Raw genomic sequence first — 18,342 nt, forward strand, 5'->3', positions numbered from 1 at the left:
TTCTAAAGCTTAAATGAGACAATAAAATTTCACCTATGGATAAAAGAGCTCATTAAAGATATGAGCATGCATACATCGTAACTTTTTTAATCGTAGGGCGAGCTTGGTTACAATAGTATACTTCTCCTGTTTCTTTATACCCTTTATACCTCCATGCATAGGAGTACTCTTTTTGAAAAACGAAAGTTACCATTGCATTGAGGATAATCTAACGTCATTTAGGTATTTCGAATTTGAACACATTCGCTGCCAAATACGAGTATACTCGTATGCTTATACTCGTATGCTTAAGCTTGGTACTCACTTGTGCAAAAAATCGCGTTTAAGTGCGTCTAAGTGCGCTTAAGTGCGTCGAACACATTTTTGCTTTCTAGTGAGTACGTTTGCTAAACGAAATTAAGCGCATTTAGACACACATATACGCACATGAACGCACTTTGATTATGCTAGGCGCGCTTAAACGCGAATATAAAAAAGTTTCGATATTTCGACGCGATCATCAAAGACACCGCGTGTAAACACTATTCAGTTCTTTTGAATTTGAAGAGAGAGGGGGATTTTTTATTGCGTTTAAGTGCGCTTAACTCCTTTTCACCCTCTTTTATTCAAATCACTTTGCAGTGAGTACATGAATAGCGTTTAAGTGCGCCTAACTGATAAACGCACTTAGGCGCACTTAGACGCACTTAAACACGATTTTTTGCACAAGTGAGTACCGGGCTTTAAGAGCCTTTGATAGATAACTTTGATATAAAAACATTTGCTTTTCTTTCGGATTTTTTGAATCAAAGTGAAATTCTACGTCGATTGGTATAAAATTTCAATTTTAAGGCATTTAAAGCATAATGGAGGCCACAACCCGACTGAGACTTTCGATAAAATTCAAAGAGGACAAATTTTCAATTTCTCAAAAGGTTTAGAATAGCTCTGCGCTCCACCGCAGAGACTTGAAAAACGCGCAAAATAACTGCTAACAGTTAACAAAACGTACTCCGCGGTTTTTTACACGAAGAAGGCTACTGAGGCGGATATGAGTAAATATGCAAAGAGTAAAACGTGCGCAACGCGCTCAGTTAAACTTCAGTAGCTTCAAATTATTCAAAGGCCAAATTTTAGCAAATCAAACAAAAAAGCTAGTGCCTAGATCCCAAAAATCTTTTTTTATAAGAATGAAAAAACCCCAGATATTCACCCAAGGAACAAGTGTGCCAAATTTCAGCCAAGAGCCTGAACCATTCATGTTTTTAAAAACACCTTGCTTACCTGGTTTTCAGAAAACACTTTCCAGCATGAAAGGTTCAATTTTTGAAAACACCATAAACACCAAATGTCCTGCCGAAGGCGACTGCTATAAAACAAGTCCCGACTGGCTGAAACGGTATCGAAAAGTCCCATTTCCCCGTTTTTTTCCGATTTTCTAGCCCAATTTTTAATCCGATATTTTTATCTGATTGGTTCAGTCAGGACACTGCAAGAGCTTCAAAATCGTCTTGAAAAGCACCAGGAACACCAGGAAAAAGACTGAATGGTTCACAAAATGGTGGTGTTTCTGGGAAATGGCATTTTTGCCTGAGTTTAGGGGAGAAAATTGAGAGTTGATTTATGGAAATAACAGGAACACAGGAAATGCTGGAAACACACCACCTCGAGAGGTAAGGTGTTTCTGGTAAAATGTTTTTGCCAAAAACACCCAGAAAACCATGAAAGGTTCAGAAAAGGTGTTTCAGGTAAAAGTGTTTTCAGTGTTTTCGGGACTTTTTTGACATGAAAGGTTCAAGCTCTAAGTCATTTTAGTTAAACATTATACGCAAAAGCTAAAACCAATCCAATTGAAACCTGTTTAAAACTGATATGCACTTCAGACTGATTTGATAATATTTTCGTGATATTTTCTAGCTAAGGACAAAAAATAGGAAAGTTTATATGCTGTCCTTTTGATATGGATACCAACTTTTGGGACCATATTATTTTTGGTATCAATACCAACTGAACTTTTCAAACTTTTAAAGGAAAAAAGGACACCACCACCCGGCTATGGGTCTGGTATCTGGATGTTCACCCCCCCCCAACTTTTGCTAGGAGAGTACCGTTAATCGGCGTTACTATAATAAGCCAGGGTAACTTTCATCACCTCCAGACCACAATATTTTCTGGTCCCCAATTTATTATGTTTAGCAGCATCATTGGAAAGGTCTATAAGTACCTACCCACCTAGAATACTACTACTAAAATTCTCATATGTACCTGTGTAAAACTCTCTGCTGACACCGCCACCTTCATCCCTACCAACTTCTCCAGCAAATTTGATACATAATTTTGCAGCTATTCTGTCCCTCCAAGGTTTTTTGAAATGATTATGAAAGTCTTTGAAACAGCTTCCTCTGAATACTAATAAGTTTATACTTTCATTATCCTTAACTTCAATGCTATTGATAGTGGTTTGTACTATTTCCCGTACCTCTTCTGACTGTAATACTCTTCCTGTTCCTTGAGTCTCTTCTCTGGGTTCTGTTTGCATTTGTCCCATCATTGCTTCCTCGTTATAAGATATCAATGTTTCTTCATCATCAATTATTATGGGCATGTGTGGGGCATTATTGGCACACTCATCAGCATGTGTTTCTATATCCATTAATGAAAATAGTGTTCTACAAGTAGGACATGGATAATTTTTTTCAGTGAGGTCTGTTTTCGCCTATGCATCAGCATTTATGACAACCACATCATCTTTAACTTCAATTCTTTTGGGAACAATCGTGATATTCTCAATATTCTCATCATCTGAATCTGAAGCCTTGCCTGCAGCGTTGGAATTAAAATAATCATCTATTTTCTTGTCTTCTTGTTTTTCAAGATACGTTATCACTCATGAAGTCTACCTCAAGGCATAAGTATAGTTTTACCCTTTCATACGACGGTTCCTTGAAAAATTCTTTATACTTTTTGAGAGTAAAAGTTTCTTCAGATGATGGTATTTTGTCAACAATTTTTTCGTCAGGATACAAAAGAAGGTAGTCATCACTTCCACAGAAGTATTGGTCTAGAGATGAGTGCTTCTCTATAGCTATTTATTTATTAGCTATAGTATTTATTCACTATTAATGTTTCTACTTTCTTTTTAGCTTATATTAAACATATACTAATCATAATATTTAATTTTAAGTAATCATATTTATATATTATATAAAAATTTAAATGTATATTTTATATCTTATTAACTTCATCAAATCACAAGTCTTTCAGGTCTACATTATAACATCTTAGCCTCTCGCTTACTACATACTATTCTAAACCCTTGTGGTGGTGTCTTTCAGCTTCAGTCATATCTCGCTACTTCGCTATCTCACTACTTCTTCTTGCAGCCACTTTTAGCTTTAGTTGTTTTCATTTTATTAGGTATTTTTAATAACTTTTTATATCATGATAATGTACGTTAGCGTATTATGTGATCACTTAATAGAACTAGAAATAGAGCTAGTTTGAAAACAATATCAGCTGAATCTGAACGACTTACGGATAAAACCGGATAAATTGGCCCAATTCCCTCTTTGTTTTTTGAGGACACCTTTGTCTCTGATCATTAGCCCAACTTTAATGGTCACTTTATCAGTTGTCTCCTTTATTGATTTTGTTGAAGTAGATTGTTTGGATTGTTTGTTATTGTTCTTTTTTGAAATCAGTTCTGTGCGTGGTTTAGTTTTGGCTGCTTGGAATTGTTTGAGATTGAGAGTTGTGCTACTGGAAGCACTTTCACAGGATTCATCACACTTTCCTTTATTCCCACAATCCATACAATACTTCAACAATCCATGTCCACAAGAACCACAAAAGCGCTTGTCAGGCACCATTGACTGACACTGCTTACACTTCATCTCTTTCACATTTGGCTAAAAGCTTCAGATGCATCCGGCTGGACTTAGAATTTTTTTCAAGTTGAATAGTGACCAAAGGGGGTCTCGAACCGGGAACCTATAGGTTTCGAAACCAATGCCCTAACCGGCAATCTCCATTAACCCGACCTCGACCTCGACCCTGACCCTTGAAAAAGGCTGACCTCGACCTTGGAAAAAAGCCGACCCTCGACCAAAATACAATAAAAAGCCGACCCTGGGTAAAAAAATGCTTTAGCGACTTTTATAAGATTTTTTTTGGATGAATATTCCAAAAACTGATCATTAGAACACTTAGAGAATACTTCAAGAATAGTCGTCGGTGGGGGGGGGGGAGGAGGAGGATGAAAATATTCTTCACAAGACCCCCCCCCTCGGGGCATCATATTATTGACCAACATGTATGATCAGCCTCGTATCCATATATCCCAGGCTTAAAATTTACGTTTTACGTTGATGCACGAGAGATATTATATTATCTTCCACTCACGCAGTAGTAAAACATCAAAAAGCAGATAATACGACCCGCCGGGCGGGGGGGGGGGGGGCTACGAGGTTGACGATTCATTATTCTTATAAAAAGCAAGCGTGTGTATCCCATTCCACCCCTGCTTCTCTGCTCAACTTTTATATTGAAAAAAAAACACTGCCAAAAAAACTGTTTTTTTTACCCAGGGTCGGTATTTTATTGTATTTTGGTCGAGGGTCGGCTTTTTTCCAGTCGAGGGTCGGCCTTTTTCAAGGGTCAGGGTCGAGGTCGAGGTCGGGTTAATGGAGATTGCCGCCCTAACCACTAGGCCAAACCGGCTGCCGAAAATTCGTTACTTAGGGTTACTTATACGAAGGTCTTTAGTACTATATATAAATAAGTCTGACTGACGAGTTAGGCTAACTGTTATGATCGCCATTACTCCGAAGAAGCCACCACACGTGTGCACCGCCGGGTGCCGGCCGGGTGAGGGGTTAGGGATGTGCACCAGGGTGGCTTCGCCACCCTGGTGCAAATCCCTAACCCTATGCTACGCGCTACGCGCGTCCCGTGCGTCCGGATGCATCTGAAGCATTAACCGAATCTCACCTTTCCTGCTTCCGCCATTTTGAAAATTTGGGATAACCTTCCGCTCGCTTCGCTACTGGCTACGGGATTTTTTGGCTATCCGATTTTTTATTTTGTATTTGATTTTTTTATTTTGTATTTGATTATTTTATTTTGTATTTTATTTTTTTATTTTGTAATTGATTTTTTTATTTTATATTTGAATTTTTTATTTTGTATTTGATTTTTTTATTTTGTATTTGAATTTTTTATTTTGTATTTGATTTTTTTATTTTGTATTTGAATTTTTTATTTTGTATTTGATTTTTTTATTTTGTATTTGAATTTTTTAATTTGTATTTGAATTTTTTATTTTGAATGTCCCTCCTCGGCCACCGTAATTTTTCAATTCAAATATTCAAATCAATCTTTGTACTTACATATAAATTTCAAATTAGACTTAGATTTTCAGACTTATATTTTTCAAACTTATACTTTTCAGACTTAGAGACATTTTGTAAGACTTAGTCAAATTTTTCTCTTTTAGTTTGAACACATTCACACTCATCAAGTGTTACGAACACGGCCTTCTTGTCACCCTTCATTGTTTCTGCCCCAACATTCAAACAGCAAGGGGTTCAATCGCACCTCAATGCAAACACGACCGAAGGAGAGATTTGACTTCAACTCGTACTCAAAAACTGGTCGTAAAATATAAAAGCCAAAGGAGACCGGGAGGAGACCACACCTCCACTTCAAGCGACTTCAAATCAACCCAAGGAATTACTTCCACCTCAATCAACAGATTCACTTGCATCAATGTCGGATCCGCCCCTATTTGAAGGCGACCTACCACTTCCAACTGATGGCGATACACCTCTCACCGAGGTTGGTATCCACACAGATGTTGCTAAAATGTATAATACCATACAACTCAATCAAACTCACTGGTGTCTCCAACGTTGTCTGTGGGAAGAAAATCTCAACCCAGACAAACCGCCTGAAATCAAGTGGGAACCAGGTGGAACATGCGCTTCGTGAAACCGCAAAGATTTTCAAAGACCAGTACCCGGAAGTTCACAAGATCATAACCGATGATGTATACGTAGATGACTGCATAACCGGTCATCAATCACAGTCAGAAGCCAACCACTTAGCCAACAATCATGGTGGATTTTCACTAAAAGGATTCACCTTCTCAAATCAACAACCACATGACAAACTAACAGCTGAACTTCGCAAGAAAATATCGAGGCAAGAAACCCAATGAAATCAAAGAAATACCACTCAATCTCACGCGTCGACTGTGTGTCTCAAAAGCATCTGAAGTGTTTGACATCTCTGGACTTCTAACGCCGATTACCGCAACATTGAAAATGGACCTCCACACTCTCGTCAAACGCAAAATGGATTGGGATGATATTCTACCCAACGATCTCAGACATCTTTGGTCATCACATTTCGAAATGATTCAAGAACTCAAATCCATCAAATTCAACCGTGCTATTGTGCCACCAGATGCAATTAATCTAGACCTCACAACTCTCGATTTTGGTGATGCAAGCCAGGATCTAGCATGCTCATCTATCTATACTCGATTCAAACGAAAACAAGGCGACTACTCCTGTCAATTGATCTTCGCCCGCTTACGACTTGTACGGGATGAATATACTCAACCAAGAGGGTAACTGTATGCATCAATCATCAACACCCACACAAGTGAAGTTGTAAGAAAGTCATTCCGTTCAACACATATTGGAGCTTCCAATTTCACAGATTCGCAAATTACCCTCTACTGGATCAACAACACTTCACTTCAACTCAAGCAGTGGGTCCGCAACCGTGTAAACGAGATTCACCTACTAACAGACATTACATCATGGAAATACGTCCAATCAAACAACATGATCGCTGACATCGGAACAAGAAGGTGCACAACCATGACTGATGTTGACCAATCTTCCCAGTGGATCAATGGATTCCAGTGGAATGACGCAAGAAGTATCAGAATTCCCACAACAACCGCCAAAGAAATAAGGCTCAGTCAGGTAGAATTGGAACAAGCTAATCGTGAAGCCAAGATTCCTTCAACTCATTCTGTCTATCACAATCAACTATAATCACTGATGAGTTTCTCAACAAAACGCAACAAAGATACAAGTTCTCCAATTATGTGGTTGACCCAAATCGCCATTCTTTCACTAAAGTTGTGCGTGTCTTCGCAATAATGTTACGTTTTATCAAACTTTGTCGCACTAAAGGGATAAAAAAGATCAATTCTTCAATTAAACCACACATAATCCTTACAAATGAGGAGATATCTCAAGCTGAGAGATATTTCTTTCAGAAGGCTACTCAAGAGGTCAAACATTTTGTCAAACAAAAGGTTGGGAAGATATCAATTGAAAAGGATGGTATTCTTCATCACATCGGTCGTTTACTGCCAGAAGACTCAATTACAGTTGCTGGTAGAATGACATCAACCATGAAAACTCTGTGCCCCAGTGGGCGTTAAAAACCCAGTGGGGTGGGTTGTGACAAATTTAAAATTCACTGGGCTGCAAGATATTTTCTAAAAATTGAGTGGGTTGATCAATCTTTCCTTGATTTTCACTGGGGTGAGAGGAAGTTTTAGTCAATTTTGTGTGTGAATTAAGAGTAGTTAGTCATCATCATCGTCATGGTTGCACCGCAGTCGAGACCACGGCATTCACTATTTCCCCCTAGACATCCTTGTCCCGTATTGCTGTATTCAGGTCTTCCTTACATAATCCAGTATCTCGGGAAATAACGTCTGGAAAGGATAGTTTTCTACCCATACGGATGGTTGTTGGGGGCTTCCATAGATATCTGTGAGAAATGTAGCAGGATGGCGCGCGTTGCACTTTCTTGTTATCTGAATACTCTTGTCTGTTAAAGGATCAACTGAAACACGTAAAATTTAATCGACAACAATGATAAACAAAAATGGGGCAAGAGTATCACCCTGAAGTATTCCTGCCAGAATTTCGAAAGGGGAGGTCTCGTCTTCGGTAGTAAGTATTTTCGAATATGAGTTGGTGCCATCCAAGATAGTGTTGCTTGTTTGCATGCTGATTGGAAAGATCATCGATTTTACCGGAGATGAAAGCTGCTTCGGCGCTCAGATGAGTATCATCCAGAGTCTTTTTTGTTTTATCTAATTGAGCTTTTCTCCTCCTAGTTAGCCTCCGTCTCAGAACGCGGTCAGAAAATTTTGCGGATAATTTCACAGTGAAAATGCATCCAGTGAAATGTGAGTAATGTATCATGATTCAAGTCGACTGACATAATTATACACATAATACATGTTACAAGTTCTGCCTACGGATTCTCAAGCTCGGCTATAATAAAACTATTACATGTTAGTAGCAGACCCGACTGACCAATGTTATGTAGCAGGTTGAAACATGAGTTTCTGCTGGAAAGATGCAGTTTGTTTTCAAGTTAAATCTTCAAAATAAAACAAACTGTGTGGGTTTCTTTACTTCCAAACAACCTACCAATAGTTTTGGAACACTCCATAATAAAGGAAGATGGCTCTTCTTGTGGATTGGCTTTCTGATACCCCATATAAACACGATGTGACATGAAAGTGAAGAGACATGATTTGTTGGTTTTTGTTTGATTTGTTGACTCATATATCTCATGGCAAATGGGATAGCAATAAATGACTTTTCATGTATTGCTTGGCTCTACATATGATACCTCTAATTTTGAACACTTCCAGAATGTTGAAAAAAGCATTTTAAGTTTCAATTATAATTTTCATTGAAATTTTTAATCGACAGATTTGGCTTGGTGGCAGTTTTGTTTGGTTGATGTTTGGTATCGTGATCATCAAAAGCAATGAAGTACCACACAGTCACTCTACACATGATGCCTCCAGCCATGATTGGTATCAGAATGTTGGAAAAAAAAACATTTTACGAGAAATTGTTGATAGAAATTATATTGACTTATTTTTACAATTTTGGCGGTGCGGGTTTAGTTGGTTGATAATGTTTACACTGTGGGATGGTTTTCAAAAAACTGTTATATTGATTGTTGTTTGTTGGAATTGATTACCAAAAAAAAAGAGAACTTTTTTTTAATAAATACTTTTTTTTTTATTTTTTTTTATTTTTTTTTGTGGATAGTATGTCTTGTAGTAACCAATGCAGTGTCTGTTTTCAAATTTTGAAAGCTCTATACCTACTGAATTGAAGCTCTGACTAGCTCTGTTTTTAAAACTTGACTGTCCTTGTCCCTTACTGATGGAGGACATTGCTTATTTTTGGTAGCCTTCACATATCAATAAGGAGCTTTGGTGTAAATGTTTTTTCTGATGAAATCATACTAATCTGAAACTATTAGGCTTTTATGAACTTTCTAGAACAATAATCTTGCTCCAATCTTGAGAAACACTGGAAAAATAGGTTAGCATTCCCTGCCATAATTTCACAGAAAGTCCTCTGCTTTCTGCTTGAAAACGCTATCGTATAGCCGAAAACGAAAGTGAAACTTTGAAAACGTCCGCAAATTCGGGCCCAGTCCTCTTCCGAGACGGAGGCTAGTTGCGTACTTACTAAAACGTGAAACGCCCAGGAAACGAGGGAAACGGCAGGGAAACGAGGGGAACCGTGTATATTTCGACCGTTTAGGCATTTTAGCAGAACTGAAAGTGCGACTTCCTTGTTACCTTTTATCAATTGGTCGTAAACGTCATCAACATTACTGGAGGTGATTTGAGAAGTGGAAAGTGCAGAGAATCTGTTATAGACCTCAACTGCATATTGATCACGCAAATTCAAGTCACCAGACACGCTTTTCCAATATATCTGCTTTAATGTGTTGGGTTTAGAAGGTTTTGAGGTAGTCTTATTGAGCGCGTTCACCTGAAGGAGTAGTTAATAGGTATTGTCCTTTGTGCTATTCATTGTGTAATATGTCTTAATGAAAAAAAGGTACCAAATTACAAAATGTAGTCTGAAACCCTTCTAATACAATCACAGAGATGTGCCGAGGCTACTAAAAGAGAATAATATTCTTCAACTCCTTTTTAGAAATTTTTGAAATTTTTGGAAGTTGAATAATTCTAGAATCTAAATCTCACCAGGTGACCCAAAAAAAGTATAAGTGTTTGAAGGCTAACTGTGTCCGAAATAAGGTGAATTTTTAATGAATTCTTTTTTCATCGTAAAGAAAGGTAAACTTTAGATTTAATATTAATTTCGCCTAGCGAAAGTATTACGATAGCCTTTCGCGGCGGCGGTGTTGGTGTTATCGGAAAAAAAATTAGAAAACGAAAGTACTCGATACGGTGTACGAACTCACTAAATTTAATTTACAAATTACACGTCATATATCTTTGTGTCTTTGGCTTCACAGTTTTGATTTTTTCTTTATTTTCTTATAAGCATATACTTTATAAGAATTAAACCAAAAAGACAGACGGTGATATACCTTTTGGTAATTAGTTCTTACAAAGTAAACAAAGGCAACAAAGGATGGCGCACAATATGAGGATATTTATTTTCTTATAAGCATATACTTTACAAGAATCAAATCAATACCTCTTGATAAACGGTAATAAGTACGGTAATATACCTTTTGGTAATTAGTTCTTACAAAGTAAACAAGCGATGCCACACAATATGAGCACATTTATTTTTCTTATAAGCATATACTTTATAAGAATCAAATCAATAACTCTTGATAGACGGTGATATTACCTTTATTTATTAGTTCTTAAAAATTAAACAACAATTGTTCTTAAATTGGTCTTATGTTTTAGCGATTTTAAGCCTCGTTGTTCTCTTGTAAAATTGTTTCATCAAGGCTCAATGTAAAGTAGATTTCAGATTAGCTTCCATCTCTACTTCTTGTCTTTCCTATGTAGTTTAAATTCTAGGCGAATAAATTTTCGATTTCAAGTCGTCTTGTTTGACTTGTTTTTGGACTTTTTAAAAAGTGAATTTTGACTTCTAAAGCTTAGCTTGAGAACTACTGAAACAAATTTAAAGGTCATCATGTCTAGTTTGCTAAGAATATATTTAGTACTGGTAAAAAGCTCCAATGTGTGACAATTTAGTCAATGAAGCAGGGTACTGTTAGTTTAAATTAAATTGAAAATACCTTGGTACTGTAAGATTAAAATGTCTTCTTATACAATTTGATTTCTTTAGAAACTTTCGCTAAAAATACCTCTGACTCAACACCCTTTGTCCGTTATCAGAAATAAAAATCAAAAATTTTGGGTCTATAAGAATTTTATCAAATTTTATCATCAGGATCTTATTAATAGAAAAATTTATTTTCAGTGGCCACAAACTTCGTTACTTTCATTGATGGATGGAGCGATAAGGTGAGATTTGCATAAGCACGGTTTTAGGCAAGATCAGATTTCGTATCATTGAGGAGTGATCATAGTCAAAATCAAGTGCGTTACTTAAAAACCTTAAGACAAAGGGTTCAAGTGGCAGATATGAGAGGAGTTCAAAATTTTTGACGGAAAGTGATGATTTTCTAATAAAGTATTTGGAAACCACTCAGACCCGCTACTGGGTTCCTCTGGCAATGTCACAAAAACTCAAAGAATTAAAATAGTCTCAAACAGGCATTTTGCAGATCCATCTTTCTTGGCAAATTACCTATTTAAAACAATATTTTGTCTTCTAATGAGCTCACCAAGATTCTTGGTTCAGAGACAAATCCCAATAACATACCTTTAGGAATATTGACTGGAATTTCGAGTCCCGTTTTCCAAGTAAAAGTTTTCAAAAATTTTTTCAGAAATACAAAAAATACCTCCTTTCTTAATGTTTTTTATACAAAAACCTTAATCTGACCTTAATATTAGTGCATACCCTTTTCTTAAAGTTGAAAAGATGAGAGATTTTTATCTTGTTACCAAATAGCAAGAAAAATTAAAAAGTTTAATTGATTTAAAATTGAATTTAAAACCTCTCTCGAAACTAAAAAATAGAATGATTCAAAGCTGAGTCATAGTATGAGTTATGTATCTCTTCTGAAAATTTCACAAAAATTCATCTAGAGGAAAAGAAGTTATGATTAAAAGGAGTTCTTTACCTACAATTTCTCTGCTGGGTTTTCTTATGAGAACGTGCGCAGTCTACATTGTTAAACGGTGAGGAAAATCTAGAGGAAAAGAAGTTATGATAAAAAGGAGTTCTTTACCTACCATTTCTCTGCTGGGTTTTCTTATGAGAACGTGCGCAGTCTACACTGTTAAACGGTTGTCAATGTTTGATTTTGTGTCCGATTTTGTGCAACACATACTTACCTATTAGCAGTGCAGTATAAGACTGATGGTTTTTAGTAGTAAAAGCGCTAAGATTGTTGAAAAATTTGCGCCCTTGCTTCGCTCGCGTTAGAGAGTTTGTGTCCCCCTGCCCCTTGTCGCACCGCTGTACATACACTAATCTACGAACTTTCATGATCTGATAGATATTAATACTTTAATTAGATTTTTACCGATTGACAGCAACCGACCCAATTTTAGAGGAACTTGAGTGGAAAAACAACTAAAGTTTTACTATGATTGAAAAAAATTTGAGCCTTTTTTGTGTATTTCATTTTCACATGGATTCCATAAGAGAAGAGGAGATTCTAGTGGGGTGACTTTTTGATGGGAAAATTCTACTGGGGTACATCAAAATCAGAACATTTTGAGTGGGGTATGTGTGGTTTCTTCATTATTTTCAAGGGGGTCATTTTCAGCTACAAGATTCCAGTGGGGTGAGTTATTTATCTAGTGGGGTGAAAAAATGGGCCATTTTCGGAAATATTTTTCACTAGGGTGGCCAGTGGGGTGGATCCCACTGGGTCACAGAGACGGGGGTGTATGAAAGTTCTTACATCAACGTCATTTTGTGTGCCAATCATCGATAAACACTCATCATTGACTGTCAGCATAATCAACGACATCCACTGGAATAGCACCGTCAAACATTCTGGTGTTGAAACAACTTTGCGTGAAGTCCTCAAGACAGCATACATCTTAAAAGGAAGATCACTCGTCAACTTCATACGTTCTTCATGTCCACGCTGTCGCTATATCAACAGAAAGACAATCGCTGTGGAAATGGGACCACTTTCACAAGACAACCTCATCGTCGCACCTGCATTTTACACATCACAAGTGGATCTTGCAGGACCATTTTCAAGCTACTCGCAACATCATAAACGCACTACCGTAAAGATATGGCTGGTTGTATTCTGTTGCGCTATAACAACTGCTGTTAACATCAAAGTAACTCTACTACGTCGTTTTTGCAAGCCTTCACACGTTTCTCCTGTCAGGTTGGATATCTTAACAAACTTCTGGCAGACGAAGGAGGTCAGCTCATCAAGGGCTCTGAGACGATGAAACTCGACATTGTTGACATCCAACTTCATCGAGATCAAAGAATCAACTTTGAAACATGCCCAGTTGGTGGTCATAATCATCATGGCCGTGTCGAGAGGAAAATTCGTGAGGTCAGATCATCCTTAGAAAAATCAATGCACAACGAAAGACTTTCAATCATACAGTGGAAGACAATGGCAGCCATCCTCACAAACTCCATTAATGATGCACCAATAGCTGTTCGAAACGTTAAAGGAAACTTCGAAATGGGAGACTTGCTAACACCCAACCGTTTAATCCTTGGGCGAAACAACAATCCTGGCCCAAGTGGTACCTTATCTGTTGAAAATGATTAGGACAAGATTATCCGATCGAACCAAAAGATCTGCGACGCTTAGTTTGACTCATGGCTAGTGTCACACGTTCCAAATCTTATTGAACAACCAAAATGGTTCAACTCAAACAAGCACGTCAAGGCTGGTGATATCGTTTTGTTTACAAAACAGGATTCCGTCATTTTATCCACGTATCAATATGGGATTATCAAAGAAGTGAAAGTGGATCGTGATGACAAAATACGAAAAGTTGTCGTTGAATACCAAAATTCATCTGAAAATGTAAAACGTCTGACTACAAGATCTGTGAGATCACTGGTATTAATTCACTGTGTTGATGAACTAGATCTATCTAAAGAACTTTTCAAGTGTTCAACTTGAATATATGATCAATGTAGGCACTTTAGGCCGATTTTCAAACTTTCAAACCCCCCTGTCAAACTTGGTTTTTTGGACAGCTCTATCTTTTCTCGTTTCAACGAGGGGTCGTTGACTTCCGTAGCATTTATAGAAAAAAAGTTATGGGATTTTTTGTGAAGCTAATTGGAGCAAAAATTAGCCAACTTTTACTGCAGAGGGCCTTCCAAAAAGTGGCCCAAAAAGGGGCATTTTTTAATAGAAAAAATCTCTATTTTGGGCATGTTTTGGCTATAATTCAAATTTGAGTTTAAATTTTTCTGATCTTTTTTTTTCTAGGTGATCTTTGATCATTATACTATGGGTTGAAAAAAAAAATGTTGAAAAAATCAATTTTGTCCAAGAATTAATACTCCTTTTGTAGGGGCACTTAACGAAAAAATGAAGAAATCCGGGGGTAAAAAGCACTAAAAATCACGATTAAAAGTAAGGATTTCATTGTTTCATGTTCATTTTGACTAATTTATGTGCAAAAAATGGTAACTCGTAGTATCAAAAAAGAATTTTTCAAAAATTTCAAATTTTCGGCCCAAAATTAAGAAATTTTGATTTCGGGCCACCTGATGACGTCATAAAACTGTTTTTTCGCAATAACTTTTGATGTGCTTTGATTATAAAGCTGAAATTTTGCACACTGAAAGATATTAAGACAAAGAAAATTTTCATAAAAAAAAATTGAAAAAAAATGATGACGTCAGCATTTTATAGCAAAAATTCGAATTTTGCATATTTTTGCTGAGGTCAGCAAAAAAAATTCTAAAATTTTGATTTCACTGGTTTACAAACGCTCCACTAAATTCATGTGCACAATTTTATTGCCAAAAGTGGCTCCAGTTGGAAGATATTTAACTTTTTTGATTAAATGACGTCACTGTGACCTGATGACGTCATAAAAGCGTTTTTTCGCTATAACTTTTAATATATTTGTATTATAAAGCTAAAATTTTGCACACTGAAAGATATTAGGACAAAGCAAATTTTCAAAAAAAAATTTTGGAAAAAAATGATGACGTCAGCATTTTATGGCAAAAATTCGAAATTTGCTTATTTTTGCTGATGTCGGCAAAAAAAATTTAAAATTTTGATTTCATTGTCTTTAAAATGCTCTATTGATTTCATGTGCAAAATTTTATCACCGAAAGTCGTTCCAGTCAAAAGCTATTGGCTATTTTGGATATTATGATGTCACATAGTTTTTTTACTATCCCCAAATATATTCCTGTCAAGTCGAATTTCCTCTCACTGTCATTTCTTCAAATTAAATCCTTGCATTCCAAAATTTCTTCCTCTATGGTATCATATTAATGTTTGTATTAAATTTCTTACATGGATTCAGAAACTGCAAAATTTTACACACTGAAGAATAGAAACAATTTTTGTTTTTTTCAGCAGGAAATCTTGAATAATAGATGGAAATATAGATGAAATCACTGGATATCAGGATTTTATATCAGACACTTCGGCTGACAACAGCTAAAATTCAAATGTTTGCCAGTTTAATTTCATATAAACATACACACTTTGATTCATGCATGAAATTTCATAATTTTCTTATATTTTATTACAATAAATTGGAATTCTTAATTTAACAAAATTATATAAAAAGATTATCCTCAACATAATTCCAATAAATTTATTAGTAATGTATTTCCAAACTTGTGCTGTGTCAGGCCTCAAATACAGGCTTTATTGCTTGTTAATCACAATTTTTGGCCAAAGATATTTTTCAATTGCTAAATTAAGATTCCTGCTATTCCTGACTATGCTTAATTTTTCCAGTCATCCCCCAAGTTAAATATTTGTCAAAATTATTCAAATATTTTTCAAAATTCTTCATTTAAAAGTTAGTCTCCAAAAATTTGTTATTTTTGTATTCTTGTCTTGATAAAGCATTTTGTAATCATGGTCTTGTATTATCAATCATAAATAGTACTACCATTCTTATTGTGTCATAAGACTTAAAACAAGGAATGACATATAAGCAGTCTGAAAGTTCTGTATCAGTTAAATCAAGACCAATTTATCTTATTCTGGTGACCATACATAATATGTTTATCGAACAACGTACAACTTCAACTTGACTACATATCCAACGTGGTCTGGGTAAAGGTTTTTACATAACAGTCATAATTCAGTTCTGAGTAGGAATCTTTGATACTTTGATCGAAAGTCCAGGAATCCATAATCAAGCCATACAATTCTCTAAAATTTCGAAGTTATTGTTCTTGCTCAAAATGTTCTCATACAGGTACACATACACGTCAACATCTTGAATTGGGAATCCTGAATAGGTATAAAAAGAAAAGAAAGAAAATTTCAAAAACTATGGTATTTGACTTTCACTCTGTCACAGATTTTAAAGCGCACAGCACAGTGCTGAAGTTTTGTTAGATTATGTCACCAGTGCTAGCTGTGTATCCACAAGCAAAAGTCTTCCAGGCAATCCCACTCTGATACCCTCACTATCAATACTACTTAAATAATGCTAACGTAATGTAAACTGGCAATTCAAGAAAACGTTGAACGTGCATGTAAAAACTTTACTTTACTTAAAGTTGAGTGAATGTAAACAAACTTTTTTTGGAACGGTCTTCAAAATAGATTAGATTAACCTTACTTAAAGCGTTTTCACTAGGTATTTTGGACAGGGAAGTGAAAACTACATGCACGTTCAAATTTTTCGTGATTGTTGCTATTAATAATACATCTAATCTTTAATGATGGGCAAGATAGCAACTATTCCTAGCATTTTATACCTAAGTCTATCCAAAAGAACTTGCTTATCTCTCATTGGCCGTTAGCAGTTGTTGCTATTTTGCCCATGATTTAAGATATCCCAGCATTATCATAGCTATGCTATAGTTTATTCATTCCAATATTGATTGCAATTTTAGCCAGCCAAAAGTATTGGTTTTAGAGTGAGACCGCCAACAATTTGCTTAGTTTAAGATGGTTGAGGCATTATTGAAAAGATCTATTGGAGGGACTAAAGTGAAGGATTGATGCAGCAAATAACCAAGGCCAAGGGATCTCTATTCTATCTATTTGGTTGAGTCGCATGAGGCTTTTAAGGCCCATTTTCGCAACTATAGACGCTTTCAATTAGCGCCCTGTCAGCACCTTGAACTAACTACCGTGAAGTCGGGTAACTTGCATCAGTTGAGGGAAACTTGCATAGCCATCAAATGACTGACCAATCAAAGCAGCAAAATTTCAAAACAAATGAACTATGCAGCTCTCCTCTCAGCTCTACTCTACCATTTTTGTTTTGATTTAACTTTGTATTTTAATGACCAGACAGATCATTCATTTGAGGGCTATGCATGTTTGCCTCCACTGATGCAAGTTACCCGATCTCACAGTACCCAATTCCCCCTCACATGGCATGGATGGGTTGACCCGGGCAAAGGTTCATTCACTTGCCAAGTGAACCGCTGCGAGTGGGAATCGAACCTCAGTCTCCTGCGTAGCAACCAAGGTCAATAACCACTATACCACAGCGTCATAGAGTGGGCAGTGTAAAGTTTCAGCATCATTCAAGGCCTGATAAAAAGCATAAAAAAAGGGAAGCCTTTCTTAGGGCAACTTACCAGGAAAGAAAATGACTCTGTAACACTTTCATTTCTTATAAAAGCTTTATGATGGAAAGAAAATCATTTAACAAACTCACCTTTTACAATTCTATGGTCTTTTTAAAGAATTTTAACAGGATTGTCAACAATTTAATTTTGATGCTGATGTGTTCTGTGTCTGCTCTGCTCTGCTCTCTGCTGGCTGCTTGGTCGGTCGTCTGCAGGATCAAAAAACCCGTGCAAAATCGAAAGTGATTCTCGAGACGGGGGTAACGTTGGAAATTTGAAAATCATAAAAGTGATTTTTCGCAAGGTTAGAAATACATTTAATATAAAGTGTTTATAGTTTTTGGAAAGCTTATTTTCTGTTTTGTAATAAACAGGGTGTGCCTTTTTATTAAATGTGACTGGAAAAAAGTTGTGACAAAAAAGGATTTTCAAAGCTCTGTAGAATTTTACTGAAGAAAATTATGAATTTAGCACACTCGGGAGAAACTAAGTCAATCATCAAGGCTTTGAATACAGTTATTGGTTTTTTTAAAGGCTAGAAGGAACCCTTGCGAAATTTCAATTTAAAAATGCATACATTTTCTAAAAAAACAAAAACCCCGTCTCAACATTGAAATCGCGCTTCCACTAAATCGCGGCGAGAGGTTTTAGTCACGTGACTGAAGTGCCTAATCAATGGGAAAATTCAAATCAATTGTTTTTTCAAATACAAATA

At 36.3% G+C, this 18,342-nt stretch overlaps 1 protein-coding gene and 1 long non-coding RNA gene across 2 annotated transcripts; one reads left to right on the forward strand and one right to left on the reverse strand.

The window, feature by feature from the left end:
* Positions 1-6,332: 6,332 nt before the first annotated feature.
* Positions 6,333-13,650, forward strand: LOC136814884 (uncharacterized). Its single transcript, XM_067071312.1, has 3 exons — positions 6,333-6,610; positions 12,859-13,141; positions 13,249-13,650. The coding sequence occupies exons 1-3, from the start codon at positions 6,333-6,335 to the stop codon at positions 13,648-13,650; spliced, it is 963 nt and encodes a 320-aa protein (XP_066927413.1).
* Positions 13,651-15,904: 2,254 nt separating this feature from the next.
* LOC136814451 (uncharacterized) lies at positions 15,905-17,765 on the reverse strand. Its single transcript, XR_010847639.1, has 2 exons — positions 17,717-17,765; positions 15,905-16,329 (listed from the first exon to the last, which is right to left on the reverse strand). It is a non-coding gene; the product is annotated as an uncharacterized lncRNA (long non-coding RNA).
* Between the last annotated feature and the right edge of the window lie 577 nt (positions 17,766-18,342).

The sequence above is a fragment of the Clytia hemisphaerica genome, unplaced genomic scaffold (genome assembly GCF_902728285.1).
Source record: "Clytia hemisphaerica strain Z4C2 unplaced genomic scaffold, Clytia hemisphaerica genome assembly, whole genome shotgun sequence".
NCBI classification, from domain to species: domain Eukaryota; kingdom Metazoa; phylum Cnidaria; class Hydrozoa; order Leptothecata; family Clytiidae; genus Clytia; species Clytia hemisphaerica.

Excerpts from the sequence above, each read along its gene's own strand:
- LOC136814884 (XM_067071312.1), top strand. The coding sequence starts at position 6,333 with ATGGATTGGGATGATATTCTACCCAACGATCTCAGACATCTTTGGTCA. Across the intron at positions 6,611-12,858 it reads GAATATACTCAACCAAGAGG|CATAATCAACGACATCCACT; the intron begins GTAACTGTATGC and ends ATTGACTGTCAG. Across the intron at positions 13,142-13,248 it reads AACATCATAAACGCACTACC|GTTGGATATCTTAACAAACT; the intron begins GTAAAGATATGG and ends TTCTCCTGTCAG.